The sequence below is a fragment of the Chaetomium tenue genome (assembly GCF_020726465.1).
Source record: "Chaetomium tenue strain MPI-SDFR-AT-0079 chromosome Unknown F5144scaffold_7, whole genome shotgun sequence".
Classification (NCBI taxonomy): domain Eukaryota; kingdom Fungi; phylum Ascomycota; class Sordariomycetes; order Sordariales; family Chaetomiaceae; genus Chaetomium; species Chaetomium tenue.
The window spans coordinates 2,093,159-2,109,229 of NW_027117335.1; the positions used below are offsets into that span (position 1 = coordinate 2,093,159).

Sequence of the window (16,071 nt, forward strand, 5' to 3'; positions counted from 1 at the left end):
GGACCCTGGAAGCGCGGCATTAACACTGTGTTTTACCGTGGAAAGTGCCCCAAGCAACCAAGCAAGCCAAGGTGAGATCTGTGCCTGGCGGGCCAAAACCAGAAAATTCTTCCCTTCGCGGTTATTGGTGCCAGTTTGTTGACGACGGGCAGTAACAGGAAACACCAAGACCACGTTCGAGCGTCCAATTCGCCGGCGTTCCTGATCTTCACCCGCACCTCCCTCTCAGAATATCAGGGTTTCGCCTCAAAATGTCGGAACCATGGGAGCGTCGATAACGTCCACTGGAGCCCCACGGACGCTCGCTGTGCGCGGTTAATGGTACGGTGAGCACCAAAGGAGCCGCCCGCTGCCGCCTTCCATTCTTCTTTGGTGCCTTCGATGGTTCACTCGCCGCCCTGCCCGCCGCCTTATCCGACTTGGCTCGCACTGTCCACCCCCCTTCCTCAGCAGCCCGACTCACCGCTGCCATACCGTGCACACCACCTTCGTTCACCATCCACATGCTTGGACCCTGGACCCTAACTAATAAACCTTTGATACCCCGCGGTGGGGTGTGTTTTTTTTAATGGAGCCAACGGGTGGCAGAATTATCTCACCACCTCGCCCGGTGGATCTCGGGGCGAGTGGGTGCTATGGATGGAGTGTCATGAAGATGTGGACTGCAGGACCCTCTGACAAAACCGACGAGGATTTCCACGCATTCGATATGATGCTCGAAAGAGGCGACCAATCCCCTGCCTTCACATATTTCAGACGAGAGGCAGTGAGATGATGAAATGCCATCTCCACTAGCGGTGCTCCCCTGCCCCCGCGCCCCCTAGTATCCACCACCTTCACAAGGGCTTAGGATGGGACCCTGTTTTGTGCCGTCTCGACAAGCGCTGATTGCACGGCAGGGGGCCCCACCACCATGTGTTCCTCCGTTGTTATCGAAGGCAAACGGCTTGTAGATGGCGACGGTCTATATAAGGGGCGACTCCCCGGGCCCATAGTCTGCCATCTTCGGAATAATTCAGCCCTCATCAGCAGCCGTCGCTGAGTCGGATATGCAAACATACTTTCCTTCCTTCTTCTGGTTTACCTGCAAACACAGACACTAGTCATTCCTTCGATCTTACGAATATACTCCATCATGTCTCTCTCAATCCCTCCCCAGCGGCCCTCCATGTGCCCCCGGCAGATGTCGAGCAGCAGCTTTGCTGATGCCTTCGATGATGCCCGGAGGAAGCTCGACGCCATGGGCGTGCATGAGCCTGGTGAAGACGAAGTGCTGTCACCATCGCTGTCGTCATCCAGCTCTGCCACCGATGTGAGCGCTACCTACTCGGTGCCAGCCGAGTCGCCTTCGCCTCTGAGCCCAGCCACGCCTACGACCGTTCCGATCACTCCCATGGTCGAGGATGTGGCCGACAACTTTGCCTTTGCTTTCGACATCGACGGCGTGCTGATCCGCGGCGGGCGGCCGATTCCCGAGGCTGTCGAGGCTATGAAGGTTCTCAACGGCGAGAATGAGTGGGGCGTCAAGGTGTGAGTCAACATCACTCCGCAATAACTCCACCAGACCAAAGGCTAACTTTGACCCCAGTCCCTACATCTTCCTTACCAACGGCGGCGGCAAGTTCGAGACGGAACGCTGCCGCGATCTCTCGCAACAGCTCGAGATCGATGTCTCGCCCGGTCAGTTCATCTGCGGCCACACCCCCATGAGGGAGTTCGCCGACCGGTACGGCACCGTGCTTGTGGTCGGCGGCGAGGGTGAGAAATGCCGCGATGTGGCCGAGTCATATGGCTTCCGCGACGTCGTCACCCCTGGCGACATCCTCAAGGCCAACGCACACACTGCCCCGTTCCGCAAGCTGACCGAAACGGAACACGCCAACTCGCGGGACCTACTCGCGCGCCACGGCGCCGAGAAGCTCTCGGATATTGTGATCGAGGCCATCTTCGTCTTTGCCGACTCGCGCGACTGGGCGTCGGATCTGCAAATCATCCTCGACATCGCCCAGTCCAAGGGCGGCCGGCTCGAGACGCGGTCCGAGACCTTCGACGAAGGCCCGCCCATCTACTTCAGCCACAACGACGTTTTGTGGTCGGCAGCTCACGAACACGCCCGCCTGGGCATGGGCGCACTGCGCCGCATCGTTGAAACCGTCTTCGAGGACACCACGGGTGGCAAGAAGCTCAAGACGCACGCCTTCGGCAAGCCCCAGGTGTCCACTTTCGAATTTGCCACTCGCCTCCTGCAGCAGTGGCGCGCGACGCAGCACGGCTTGCGCCAGACGAAGCCCCCCGCAACGGTGTACTTTGTCGGCGACACCCCCGAGTCGGACATCCGCGGCACCAACGCCATGGACGCCATCTCCGAGAACGAGTGGTACAGCATCCTCGTCAAGACGGGCGTCTACCAGCCCGGCACCGAGCCCAAGTACAAGCCGCGCAAGCTGGTCGACACGGTGCTCGACGCCGTCAACCACGGTATCCGCCGCGAGATGTCCCGCTGGGGCTCGCGCAAGGAGCCTGGCGGCCGTATGCTGCCCCTGGATGATGCCGCCCTCAAGGCGGTCGGCGAGGGGCGCACCCCCGAGTTTGAGGTGCAGGACAACTTCCTGACCATGGCCTAAGCCTGACCGCGGTCGAGGAAAGGCAGAGGGAGAGAGACGGAGTGCGCGAATGCTTTTTTTCACGACTTGAACGACACCGTTATTGATACCACTGCGTATTCCATTCTTTGGCTTTCCTCTTCAGCTGTATTTACCTTTTTATTTTTCCTTTTTTTTTTCTCTTTCGCATACCGCATTTCTTCTATGCGGCATTTCTTGGGTTGGGATCATGGATACGGGCCTCATCCACATTCGTTGCTGGCATGCAACCGGACTTGGGAACTAGGCTCGAAAATGAACGGGCACATGCATTCGCTCGTACCTAAACACGGGCGCCGCATCGCATAGATGTTAGAGTTTGGTCGTCATGAGATAGACTTGGAATCAACAACGCCAGGATGGCGAGTCAACACACTTGAGTTTTGCGTCTAGGAAGTATTTGTGATCTAGTTGTCTGTGACAGCACAGTACAACGCTCATTGGAAGCTCTTCTGCAGGATGTGCGGTTTCCGGAACCGCAGGTCGAGAATCATCTGGCCAAACAGCCCGTTGGCCCACGAGAACCTAGCAGTTGTTGGTTAACCACACTCACAGTTCAGAACAGGCCGAGATAACTCACCACTGCCGCGTCCACTTGCTCGCATCGTTCGAGTTGATGCTCTCATGGATCAACCCCAACCCGTCAGTCGACGCCACCAACTCCCTCAACGCCACCTCGATCTCTTCATCATCCTCTGACGTCAGAATCCTCACCACACTCGCCATCGGCCACGCCATCCCCGGCCCGGCATGCGGACCGCCAATCGCATTGATCACCTTGCCCGCCATGAAATACGGATTCCCCTCCGCGCTCAACAACCTCTTCCTCGTGCGCTGATACACTGGATCAATACTCCCCAGGTACCCAAACACCGGCGCGGCCAACAGCGACGGCACATTCGCATCATCCATAATCGCCGCCGACCCATACCCATCCACCTCATACGCATAAACCGTCTCCGTCTCCGTGCCATTCCCCCCCAACACCGGCACAGTCACAACGCCATACCTCACCACCGCCGCCCTCACCTCAGCCGAAAAATCCGCCATCTCTTTCGCCAACCCCTCCGGCACCTCCACCTCCCCCTCCTCCTCCAACGCCGAAACAATCAACCCCGCCCCGGCCAACGCCCTCGCAAACAGCATATTCGCCGGCACCAAAAACGGATACGTCGTCGCATCATCGCTCGGCCGAAACGCACTGCGCACCATCCCCGTCCGCCTTACCGGCGCCCCCGCCCCATCGTTCAGCAACGTCTCGGTCGCGCGCGTGGTCAGCCGCGTGAAGCTGTACGCGGGCGGGAGGACCTCCCCCGAGGCGCCGTACGTGCCGGCGGTCATGGATTTGGTCGTGGTGAGGAGGGTCTGGATGGCGCGCAGCCAGGAGAAGCGGCCGAAGAAGGCGGCGTCGTGGGTCGCTTCGTAGTAGGACGCGCTGAGCTGCAGGAAGGCGGCCAGGCTGTCGAGCTCGTATTTGCATTCGAAGACTTGGCTGGGGTCGTAGGGGGGGTGGACGGCGTCGGCGGAGGCGGCGGGGTTGGGGGGTGGGGGGATGGCGCTTTCGGGGGGCGGTTGGAAGGCGTTGCAGAAGGGGGCGGTGAGGATCTGGCGGGCTTGCAGGTTGATGACGCCGCGGTAGAGGCTGGCGATGGAGGTGGGGTCGTTGGGGGCGGCGTCGGGCTCGAGGAGCGGGAGGTAGGATTGGAGTTGGTTGGCGCTGTCGCGGAGCCACATGGCGTCGATGTCGCCGGTGATGAGGAAGGCGAGCTCCTCGTCGGGGTTGTCGGCGGCGTGGCCGCGCCAGCGGACGGTGGTGTCGAGGGTGTTGGGGTAGGTGTTTTCGAAGAGGCGGTAGAGGTCCGGGTCCGAGATGACTTCGGTCATGTTGGCGAGGAGGGCCTCGACAGTGGTCGAGTTGAAGGTCCGGCAGGCGGCTGCCGGGCGCATTGAGGAGAGGGCATGCTTGCCCGAGGAGAAGGGCTCGTGGCGGGACTTGGAGTAGTCGGAGTAGTCGGGGCACGATTGTGCGGCCACCGAAGGGAGGAGTCCCGCGAGGAGGACGCGAGCCCGTGTTGTTTTCATTGTGGCCGGGCTGTAGCCTATGATTGTCTGTCTGTTACAATTCGTAACACAAGATTCTTATTTGAATCCGGACAACTACCTAGGTACTTTTCAGTATCCAGATAGAACAATGGCTTTGAGAAACGAGGGACGGGGCTCGAGACATGCCTCCGCATTATATGGGTTCGAGGTTCGGGCGTCATTGGTCTAGCATCCAGGGATGGATGATCGGCGGTGACACGGGCATCGTCATTTTGTTTGGATGACGATCCCTGAGTGTAACCAAACAGATGAATGCGGGGCTGCAGTGGTCACGGACCGTTCCGAGTGTGGAAGGTTCGGTAGTCTTGTACCCCGATCGATTTCTTCCGGGAGACGGCTTAAAAGTTAAATACATATTTGGCGTGATATATCACTATCTACGCATGAACGCGGCACTCAAAACATCCCGGGCATAGATTGCCGAGCCTCACTTTCAGGGGCGTCATCCTCATGGTGGGTCTACGAGTCCGATGGCCCAGCTTCAGCTGACCTGAATCTTTTGTAATGATTCAGTGGTGCGTCGACCTATCAGCCGCCGGGCTGCTTCATAATGTGGCCGCAGTGTTTCTTCTGGCCAGTTGGCGCCGGCCATTAAGTAAAAAGGGGGAGATCTGCAGAACGACTGAACGAGTGACTTTAGAAATCAAAGATTTGTTTCTTTAGCACCGTGTTACTCGTCTAGAGCCGCGGACGTTCCTGATTGCCTACTGCTGCTCCAACTGTTCTGCGCGGAAGCTTTCTTATAATCTTAGTTTATTTTGCGATAATGCTGCAGCTACAGTAAACTGATGTATGGGGAGCTCAGCTTCTTGGGCTTCATGATGACCTCCCACGTATAGGTTTCTTGGGTTTTAGAAATCTCCAAAACTGAAGCTGAAGGTTCTGAGTGGTGGATTGCGAAGACTGAAGTACGTTCTACTTGAGAGCATTTCAAAATCTCGGCTGTTAAACTCGAAACCAGGCCGCGCATGCGGTTGGTGATGTCCTTGTCGTCAGATGAGAAGCTGGCTCAAGTGAGATCTCTATCGGTCCCAGTCAGATAACCACCTGTGTGAATATAGCAATTAGAGCAACCAACACCGGTGCTAGAAAACAATGCGGGAGATACGTTGTTGGTTACCCCTGAGTGCCTGAGAGGCCCAGAGCTTAGCCCGAGACTAAGCATATCACCTGCATGCGGGTCAACGCAAAAGGGGAAAACCGCAACCACAGACCGATTGAACTGTGGTCAGGGAACCCGCATCTCCCCCTTGCCCAGCAACCTACAATAATACACCCAAGACACTTCTCACTTCACAGCTTCGCCGTCAAGCAGACAGTAAACTCCCACGCCCCACGACGACCCCGCTCCTTAACCTCTTCTCCACAGCGCTTCGTCCATAGCCTGATTAGCACAGGGGTAATGCGTTGCACTCGTACCGCCTAGAGATGCAAAGATCACTGGTTCGATTCCAGTATCAGGCAGGTTAAACCTGATACCAACTCCCTGGACAACTCAGTTGTCTGCTCTTTTTGTTCGTTTTTGCCTCATAATCATGTGGCACCGAGGGCGGGGTGTGGGTGTTGGCGGTGCTTGATATTAGTAAGGGGGACCACGACGGTTCAAGACCAAGAAAGCGCCTGACACCAAAACACCATACCACAAACACCAGAATAAACCATCAAGTCGATCCGAAGAGTGATGTATTTCCTTTCTACATCGCCGGGCCGACCACCTGCACCATCCGCAGCTTCACAACCACTTCCCACGCACCACACCCTTCCAACCAATCAAGTTGCCCCTTCCGATCTGGCCTGCCCCTGTGCCCTTTGCCCGCCTGACGCTGTCGCGCCACGGCACAACCTTGCCGAGCCCGGTGTGTTGGCTGAACGTGCCCGAGAGCCTCGACAACCATGTCCGAATCGTGTTTCCGCGCCGAGGGGGGTATCTCTGAAAGTTGCTCGTTTCCAAATAGCGTCTAGGTATGGAGGCGATGGAAAAATGAAACAAAGCGGGAGGGAAAAAGATGAGATAAAAAGGGGAAGAAAAATGCCTCAAGATGCAACCCAAATCATGTCCGGATTGCACTTGTCCTGACCAAAACAATCGTTATCGAAGAGAAAGTGCTTGCCAAGGAGGAGACGTGAGAGAGTTTGTTTTCCATTTCATCGTGTTGTCCAGACAAGAGTAAACCATGAACCCAATCGTGAGACGAGCCGGAACCGAGAACGCCGTTGGAAGAAACCCGATGTCGTATCGTCCTGATCCCGTGTCCAGAGTGGGAATAGACCAAGGAGAGGGTATGTGGACCGGAAGCCGTGTATTGCCGAAGAAAATAAATCCGAACTTGACCGACTCCCCGATGTGTGGTAGCCCAGGGCGGGCTTAGGAGGCCGGCGCGAGAGGGGCAACAGGCTGGGGCATGATCGGAGCACCGGCCATCTCGACCTCGGGCTGCATCTCGCCGATGGGGCCGGCCTTGTTGGCGCAGTCGCGCGAGATGTGGCCGGCCTCGCCGCACTGGTAGCAAGTCTTGCCGGCCGTGTTGAGTGGGCCGCCGTTGGGGGCGGTGCAGTCACGGGAGATGTGGCCGAGCTTGCCGCAGGCATAGCACTTCATTGCTTGCGCCTGGCAGTCGCGAGCAAAGTGGTTCGGGCCGCCGCACTTGTAGCATGTTGCCGGACGGGGTCCGCCGACGAATCCGCCCCGCACGGGAGCAAAGCCGCCGCGGGGGACCATGCCGCCTCGACCAGCCCCGGGAACAGGGGGGTTAGGGCAGTTGCGCTGCGGACGTCAGTACCCAATCAGATGGTCGTGTCGGTATGGGGGAAACGCACAGCCAGGTGGCCAATAGAATCGCAGTTATAGCACCGGTTGCCGGCGCCGGCGCCGCTCAGGCGGAGCGTAGGGCACTCGGCCTGGACGTGTCCGAGACCCTGGCAGTGGTAGCACTGCTTCGCTTTGGTGGTGCGGGGCATCGGGCACTCGTTCGACTCGTGGTTTGGCTGCTTGCCTGCGCTTGACGTTAGCGCATGCACCTACTGACCAAGGAGCGGCCGCGGCCGAGAGAGGACATACAGTTGTAGCAGAGCCGATGCGGCGAGGCGCAGGCCTCGGCATGGTGGCCAAGCTCACCGCACTTGTAGCACGCCCGACGAGAAACTGACGACATGTTGACTGATAGGGGCCTGCAGGCGCATTAGCAAGCTATCCCGGGCTGGCAACCCGATCTCCCTCCGTGATGTTTGTCCGCTGACACGTTTGCAAGCCCTGGTTGTCGTCTTTGTTGTCATTGTGTGTGCCGCCGCCACCACCCGCGGCGTCGGGTCCCTGGTGAACGACTTGAACATGGCCATGGTTCCGTTCCGGTGGTGGGTGTTCTGTTGGCTTCGGGTATTGATATCAGGCGATTGCTTGGGTTGGTGATACAAAAGGCCTCCCTAATTGCGCCGCATGCGAGGCAGGTTCCAGGTTCCAGGTTCCGCAGCGTCGGGACAGGATTGTACGACCCGACGTCCGGCCGCCTCCCTGAAGAGCAAATGACGTCTCGTGTAAACTGCAAGTCCCGAAACCGTTTCGGCCACGCGCCATCACATTGTTGGAACGGGAGGATACGGAGAGCGGTCCGGAGGGAGACGGAAACCGTTGTGACCGGGGTGTTGTCGTCCGAAGCCATGGTGTCCCATAATGCGCGCATCTGACTCTGTTTCCTGGACTTCGTAATGCCTCTGCCGTCATCCCATATGTTGCCATGTATGTTGGCCCTGCAAACCCAAGCCTCTCACTAGTGGATCGATGTGGGCGTATGCAAACGTGTCTTTTTTTTTTTTTTTTTCCAAACGGAGGGAGTCGTGATGCTGAAGGTAGTAAGAGCGCACCGAGAATGGGTACTGACCTTTGCAAAAAAAATAAAAACCAGAAGGAACCTTTCCCACAAAACTGATGATGACTTGGACCAACAACTGCAGCTTCAACCTTTCTTCCTTTCCGACTTCGTATCCGACTACCTCCAACAACACCCAAAAAGATGATTTTGCTTGTTCGTTTCAGAGGACACTGGTGTGAGGAGGGAGGAGAAGGAGAGAGGGAGACGGAATAAGCGGGACAATGAGGAAAGACGGGTACCAGCAGTCAGGGCAAGGGAGGGATAGCGCAGCTTCCGTGCTGGCATTCCGCACGGGCAAGAGTGAAAAGCCGGAAACGAGTGACTGAAGAGTGACTTGCCATGCCGGGGGGGATGAGGAGCAGGCAGCCAGGCTTGGGCGGGAATGCGCTTGGATATGTTGCTTGGCGCCACATCTCGGGGGAAGGCGAAGTACCTCGAAAGTATCTCAGCCGAGGGGCGGCGACGGCGGCTTTCAATTTTCGGGCCAACGTGGAGCGCTGATGACGGTCCTTGCTTCCTAGCGCTCACCATCAGCAGCAGCACACCTGGCTTCCTGGCCAGCTGCCAGCGTGGGTGGTGCGCAGGTGCGCGGGTGCGCGGGCACGGCGGGTGAGCAGGTCTCCCCCGCTGCAGCAGCTCTCGGGGACGGGTTCGAGTCTCAGCTCCAGGGCACGCTAAGGGCTAAAATTCTTGGTCCTTGGCGTGCTTTCTGGTCCACCACAACCCCCCCCCCAACACCCAGTTACAGCTTCCAATTCGCGAAGGAGTTCCTGAAGCGGAGGGCAACTGCGACCTGCGACCGGCCCCACCCCTGACTCGACTCGTTCCAATCTGGATTGATCGCACACTGCAAACGGCACCGTTGCATCCACATCCTTCCCTTCTTCGCTCTCGGTCGGCGCGAAGTCGGCATGAGGAAATAAGGTCGCCGCCTGCGTCTGCGCCCGCATTTGCACCCGCGCCCACGCACACTGGCACATTTGTCTGCCGGGCTCAGGTTGTGGGGATGTCTCGGAGAACGGCTGTCGCCAGCGCCCTGCCCGGTCCGAGACGTCGTCGAATTTTGGTTTCGGGTCTCACCGAACACGACTGCCGTTGTTTGCTGTGGATCCATGGCGGGGCGCCGTTTCAATGCGTTCTCTCGTTCGCTATCTTCGGACGAAGTGATTACACGGTAAAGGTAGGTACTTTTGCTCTTTGGTCATGTTCGAAACAGACCAAAAAGAGAAGCAAGCAGCCCGTTCGCCCGGCACTGTTTGTTTCGGCGGCACAGTCTGCACCCAAGTGGAGAGGTACCTAGCCCGGGGCGCTGGGTTTGCGGTCCGGAGGCTGCATGAAGTCTCTGGGCTGTGTGTGGTTCTGTGGCAGGTCCCGTGGGTTCATGTATGCTGGGCTTGAACCCCGCTGCATCACAATCCCTGCGGCCACGACCCCCCTCACTCTACCCAATCATGCCCAACCGACCGCGCCGCAGTCATCAACGCCAACTTAACCCATCCAGGCAGGAAAGACGAGGCAACACGGTCCGGAACACCTAAACGGGCACGTTAAGGGTGATCTCGCATCCACAAAGGGTTGGTCCCGCGCGTCGGGACATGCAGGATGGCTTTTGAACTCGTGCGGCTGGGCGACTGGACGACTGGACCTGTCAGCTGGCAGCTGGAGCGTGCATTTATTATTTACCCAAGATGACCTGAGGGGCGCTTCGACGGGTCGACCGAACTCAGGGGTAACCATGCAACAGCACCGGGTTTGCTTCGGCGTGCTCCGGAACTGGGCGGCCGGACCTTCTGTTGACCCCGGCTTTTTGCCGACTCCCCGTCCTCGATCATCGGAAGGGTCCCGAACAATGACCACAATGGCGACAACGAACAATAATAACAATGGGTGGCCACCACTTGCGATTACAATTACGCAATTACGTACGCCGGGTACGCTTCTGGCGATGATAACCCATACGCTAAATCCCACTGTGCGCTGAACATGCGCATGTGCCCCCTTCCTGGCCATCCTTGCCTGTTTGATCCCCAAACCCCAATTCCGTGTTCAGTATCGATGCTCAAAACCACGACCCTAACATGCCGTTCTGCGACGGATGCGGCACCGGCGGGGCATTCGCCCGCGGCGCCATAGACCTCGGCCGGGCCTCGACCACGTAGCTCACGCCATCATCCGAGGAATACGACGGCGGACGAGGAACAGGCGCCCGACCACTGCTCTGCGAGCTCATCGAGCTCACCGTGGGGTCTGTGCTCCCCGTCCCCGAGCCGTTCGAACTAATATCGGACACCTCTTCGGCTGCTGCCGGGTGTTGGTTGCGCATCCAGTAGAGGCGGTTGGGATCGACCCTCTGTCGTGACGGTCAGTACAGCTTGGGCACCTCAGTTGTGTCAGTCTGGTGGTATGCACATACCACGCTCTCTCTCCAGACGCCGTATGCCGGCGGCCCGGTCTTGGTGGCTTCGCTCTGGATGCCTGCCACCTCCTCGTCCCTGGCCAGCACCACGGGGATGGGCTCGCGTGGGACGGTGTAGCCCCCAGCGCCCACCATCTCCGGCGCAGCCTGCCCTCGCTCCACCATTTGTGCCCGCTTACGTGCCTTGGCCACCAGCATGCAGAGGCGGATCAGGCTGTGGCAGAAGAAGATAGTGACGAAGAGCAGGATGATAATCATGAGGATGGTGAACTCGTTGCTGTTGACGTTCTTGGTGAGCGACAGCGCGAGGTCTGCGCAGTCAGCATCCGTTCCTCACGGGGTAGGTAGGGTAGATTCTCCAAGTGCACTTACAGATTGACAGAGTCAGAGCGAGAAACATGCCCGACACAAAACACCGCAGGATCTGCGACCGCACCCGGCGCGACTTGATCCAGGGAAAGCAAAAGAGGAAGTGCTTCGGCGGCGGCCCCTTCCTCGACCTACTGCTCCGCGACGACGATGACGACGGCGACGACCTCGACGACGACCCCTCAGACGGCGACGACCCCTCCGCCCCGCGCCTCCTCTCCCTCCTTTCCCTCCGCTCCCGCCGCTCACTCCGACTCTCCCCCTCCCTCGACCGATGACCCCGCGACCTGCCACTCCCACTCCCACTCCGACTCCCCTCCGTCGCCTCCGACCCATCCCCATGCCTCCGCCTCCTCCTCCGCCTCCTCTCCCGATGCTCCCCTTCCTCCCCTGACCGCCTCTCCCTCGCCGACCTTGACGACCCATGCCTCCGCGCGTGCACCACCGCCGGCTCCGGCGCCGCCACACCCCCCGCTTCCGCCCCCGTCCCCGGCCGCGTCGGCGGGCCGTTGGATCCCTGCGTCCACGTCCGCTCCAGCTCGGGCAGGTGCAGCCGCGTGCCGGGGAGGTGTAGGTCGCGCGCGCCGAGGCGGAATTCAGGGCTTTTGGGGCTTGCGTATTCTTCTTCTTCCTCTTCGGAGGAATTGCCGTCGTCGTCGTAGCCGCGGTGGTTGTTGCGGTGGTTGTTGTGGTGCTGGTTGTAGTTGCGGTGGTTGTAATCCAGCACGGTGTCGGGGGCGCCGCGCAGGCCGTCGCCAGAGTAATGGCTGCTGGTGGGGCGGAGGCCGAAGAAGGCGCCGTAGCCTGTATGGGGGGCTTGTTGTTGCTGTTGTGGCTGGTGGGCGGAGGATGCTGTGCTGAAGAAGGAGGGAATGGCCGGGCGGAAACGGTGCAGGAAGCGTGATGAGGGGGTGGCGCGTGCGCGCTCGGCCATCTCTCGTGTCGCGGCGGCCGCGGCCGGGGAGGTGGTCTGGGTGTTGTTGGCTTCGAGGTCGTCGGAGGGATGCAGGACGATGTTGATGTTGGGGGTTGTGCGGGTGGTGGTGTCCTCGGATGATGGGACGACGCGCGGGGAGAGCGGGGCCCGGTCGTCGTAGGGGTCGTCGTTGTCGGCGCCGGGGTTTGTGGCGCCTGTCGCCGTGGGGCGGGTGAAGAAGTTGAAGCGGTTCATCTTTTATGTGGTATTGTTGTTCGGTAGGTCAGGTGGGTTCTGATGTTGCTATGCTGAAAAGAGTGCGGGCATGCTGCGTTCGATGCTGTTGAGTGCCGCGTGAGACTGCTCCTCGTCTTATTCCTGCGACCGTGCCGAGTCTGTCCTGAGACTCTGGCCGATGATGAACTCCAGCTTCGATCTCGTTGGGTTGTTATGCCCGTCTGATTCAAAGCGCGAGCCGAGTCGTGACGGTGGCTGAGTTGGTCTTTTTAGGCCTTAACGAAACGGCCGATCAAGAGAAGGTAGGTGTCGAAGAAAATACGGCTGCTAGAAGAATGCGCGTGGTGGGTATCATAAACTCCTTCAGCTCTGTCGTGGTATCAAACCAGTGGAAAAAGCAGAAACACCGTCCAATAATTACGGGCTCCCAGAGCCTTGTTTTGCAGAATTGAAGAAACTGAACAACAAAGTTCAAGAGTAGAATAGCAAAGGGTGATGGACGGCTGAACCCAACCGCCCCGTCTTGTATGCCAACGAGGGGGACGAGGGAGGTCGTTGATTTGGAAAAGAATGGCCAGAACAAGGAACAGCTGCTCGCGGTGGCTCCGGTGCTAATGCAGGTTCCCACGACGGTCAACAAGAAAAGAGTGACTAAAAGCCAGGAAGAAAAGATCGAGCTGGGAATCGAGGCGAACGAAAGTGACCCATAGGCGGGCGCAGCACCGTGCTATGTTTCGGCGTATGCGGGTGATCGTGCCCAATCGCCTTCGCGGGGAGTCGACTGGCTGAGGATGTCCCAAGTCTACACTAGCCCGGGCAAGGGAGCACGGATCGGAGGTGAGGGAGAAGAAGTGAAGTGTCGGCAGGGCAGCCGAGGCTACGACAGGCCACCCACCGATTTGAGTCGACGAGAGGGGGTTGATGGTGAGACTCGGGATGCAGGGGCTTGAAGCCACACGTCAGTGCAAGCCACTGGGCGCTTTTCCTTTTGGTGGGTGGGTTGAAGCACGCTTAGGCTTCGAGGAGAACTTCAATGTGTGGTTCTGTCAATCAGTCTTGGTCCAGGGCGAAGAATGCCACGCCGCTTCCGCCCCTGCATCGCGGAAGAGGATGCCGCGTCTCAACGTACGTTCCTGTCCCGGACGGTTCGATCACACACTACACAGCCGGGACGACAAGCAAGACAATATCTTTCCCCCAATAATTGCTCTCTTGCCTCTCGTTCCCGTCCACCACATCCACTCGTTGAACAAGCCGACACCTCGTCCCTGCATTCAGTCCAGTCTAGCCCAACCAGTCGTTCTCAACCTCCCACCACCTTCATCCCGACGATTCGTCGACAAGGTGCAGCTGAGATCTTGGGATGCAGGAACCCCTGACCGGCAGAAGAGGGCGGCTGCACCCGAATCATTGGCTCACACGAAACGATTGCATGAAGTCAGGGTGGAGCTCCGACCACGTTTCAGGTGCCCCTGAACCTTTTACAGGCCCGTCTGAATTCCCCGTGCTTCATTCAGGTTGCACACAGAAGCTTGGGTGACAGCGAATTAGATAACGGGTCACTGTCGACCACGACACGAAAACGACTTTTTTGGAGAGACAATGTGAGGGCAAAACTGGAATATTTATCCGTCCAGAGTGAATTCCCTGGACTTTCTGAGTCATTAGAATCATGTGTTGTCTTGGGCGGTTGCGGACAGCAAGCGAATATCTTCCGCGAGATCGATCATCCAGACTGGGTCAGACTCTGTTGGAATCTCGTTGAGATTGGGTATCATGTCCGTAACTTTCCTACTACACCCCTGTTTTACTCTGCTTCGTGGCGCTGCAGGAGGAAGTTGATCCCGTGACTGGCACTCATCGTCCCGGTTCGATTAAGTGCGCCACAGAACAAAGCCCTCGCATCCAAAATGCCATAACTATGGCATGGGACCGTATCCATCGGACCAGGCCTGCGCCAGTATTCGGCGGCACTGCCGTTGCTTGCAGCTCTAGCGGTTTGCGTTTGGGAGGCTCCAAGCCGGCGTACTCTCCTTTAGGCCGCAGACGGTGCGGTTAACTTGCCAGGACCCGCAGCATGTCTCATTTGAGCTCGCCCAGCAGCATCGTCTTGTCAGAAGATGCGGAAAGAACTAATGATCGGTTAGTAAAAGTTACATGGGAGCAGGAATCGGGAGTACCAACCTAGGGGGGCATCGCCCGGCGCAAATTCGGCGCAGTTCACCGTGCCTTTGTGCCCGGGCAGTTTGTACAGCAGCTTCCCGGTATCGCTACCCCAGATAACAACGGTCCCGTCACCGGCGCCAACGCCAATCTTCTTGCCGTCCGAATCCCAGCTCCCGCTGATCAAGTTCTTCTCTAGCCCCAACGGGGCACCGTCAAACGTGCGGATGTGCCGCTCGGCTGGGGCAAATGGCCGAATGTCCCACGTCCTCGCCGTCGAATCCATCGCATACGAGAGGAGCTGCTGGCCGTCCGGCGATACCCTCAACGAAGTGATTGTGTCCGTGTGGCCCAGCATCGAGTGAACCAGCGCCTTCTTCCTGATATCCCACACCTTGATGTCATTGTCGATGCCGCCCGAATAAATCTCGTTACCGGCCTCCGAGATGGCCACCGCAGTGATGGGGAACTCGGTCTCGATGTAATCAACGGCATTCTTTGTCCTCGGGTCCCAGACGCCAATCGTCCCGTCGTCGCTCCCGCTGATCAGCAGCTCCTCGCCGCGCCTGCTAATGTCCATCGAGTTGACAATCTCCTCGTGCCCAACGTACCGCCGTATCCTCTCTCCTGACGTGAGGTCCCAGCTCGCGAGATGCGTGTCGGCGGAGGCCGAGAAGAGAATATCGGAGTCACGAGACCATTGGAGGTCGAGGATGGCGCCGCGGTGGCCGCTGAGCACGCCGTAGTTTTCGCAGTCGCCGTATGTCCGCCAAAGCACTGCCTCCGTTAGCCGCTAGTTGTATCACCGAGGGAAGATGTATCCACGCACTTATTGTCCTGTCCATCGACCCGGATGCGATAAGGTTCCCCGTCGGGTCGAACTTGGCCGTGAAGATCTCCCCGGAGTGTCCCGACAACTCCATTAATGGTGCCTGCAACGCGCTTGTTCTCGGGGCCTATGATAAGTGGTCAGCGGGGCAAGAAAACTACCTCATGTGCACCAGAATTGTTGGGCATACCGTCTGGATGAGTGCACCGCTCCCCGACGCGCCCTGGCGGGTGAGAGCGCGACTCGTGCCCACATTCTGCCGCTTCACCACTAGCTGTCCCTGGTCGGCGGCCGGTCTCTTTTCTGACATTGTGATGATTGTTAGTTCGGGTGTTGTTTCCGGAGTTAATTGACGAATGGGGTAAGCGAGATAGGCAAGGTTGAAGGTGGTGATGTTTAAACCTTCCAGCTTGGTGTTGGAGTGCTTGCCCAGCTTGGAAACCGTGGAGCTGCTTGGATTTTAGATGGCCCGTGCTGCTGGGCCCAGTGAGCCTGTGCATGGGATGGGGCGGCCCAAGTTGCAACCCCAC

The 16,071-nt window shown here is 58.5% G+C and overlaps 4 protein-coding genes and 1 non-coding gene across 5 annotated transcripts; 2 read left to right on the forward strand and 3 right to left on the reverse strand.

The window, feature by feature from the left end:
* Nucleotides 1-1,135: 1,135 nt before the first annotated feature.
* On the forward strand, nt 1,136-2,624 carry F5144DRAFT_498508 (HAD-like domain-containing protein; the record flags this gene model as incomplete). The annotated part of the gene is made up of 2 exons (XM_066786271.1): nt 1,136-1,530; nt 1,589-2,624. 2 exons carry the CDS (start codon nt 1,136-1,138, stop codon nt 2,622-2,624), a joined length of 1,431 nt encoding a protein of 476 aa, XP_066639158.1.
* Nucleotides 2,625-2,902: 278 nt separating this feature from the next.
* Nucleotides 2,903-5,055, reverse strand: F5144DRAFT_624249 (Six-hairpin glycosidase-like protein). The gene is made up of 4 exons (XM_066792192.1): nt 4,272-5,055; nt 3,223-4,082; nt 3,019-3,167; nt 2,903-2,925 (listed from the first exon to the last, which is right to left on the reverse strand). Exons 1-3 carry the CDS (start codon nt 4,722-4,724, stop codon nt 3,080-3,082), a joined length of 1,401 nt encoding a protein of 466 aa, XP_066639159.1. The 5' UTR covers nt 4,725-5,055; the 3' UTR covers nt 2,903-2,925; nt 3,019-3,079.
* Nucleotides 5,056-6,127: 1,072 nt separating this feature from the next.
* F5144DRAFT_t174 lies at nt 6,128-6,209 on the forward strand. Its single transcript has one exon. It is a non-coding gene; the product is annotated as a tRNA-Thr (tRNA).
* Nucleotides 6,210-10,670: 4,461 nt separating this feature from the next.
* Nucleotides 10,671-12,330, reverse strand: F5144DRAFT_498534 (uncharacterized protein; the record flags this gene model as incomplete). The annotated part of the gene is made up of 5 exons (XM_066786274.1): nt 10,671-10,961; nt 11,025-11,338; nt 11,400-11,527; nt 11,684-12,027; nt 12,124-12,330. The coding sequence occupies 5 exons, from the start codon at nt 12,328-12,330 to the stop codon at nt 10,671-10,673; spliced, it is 1,284 nt and encodes a 427-aa protein (XP_066639160.1).
* A 1,998-nt stretch (nt 12,331-14,328) lies between these two features.
* F5144DRAFT_396081 (WD40-repeat-containing domain protein) lies at nt 14,329-16,071 on the reverse strand. Its single transcript, XM_066784766.1, has 4 exons — nt 15,732-16,071; nt 15,542-15,668; nt 14,734-15,489; nt 14,329-14,681 (listed from the first exon to the last, which is right to left on the reverse strand). Exons 1-4 carry the CDS (start codon nt 15,849-15,851, stop codon nt 14,632-14,634), a joined length of 1,053 nt encoding a protein of 350 aa, XP_066639161.1. The 5' UTR covers nt 15,852-16,071; the 3' UTR covers nt 14,329-14,631.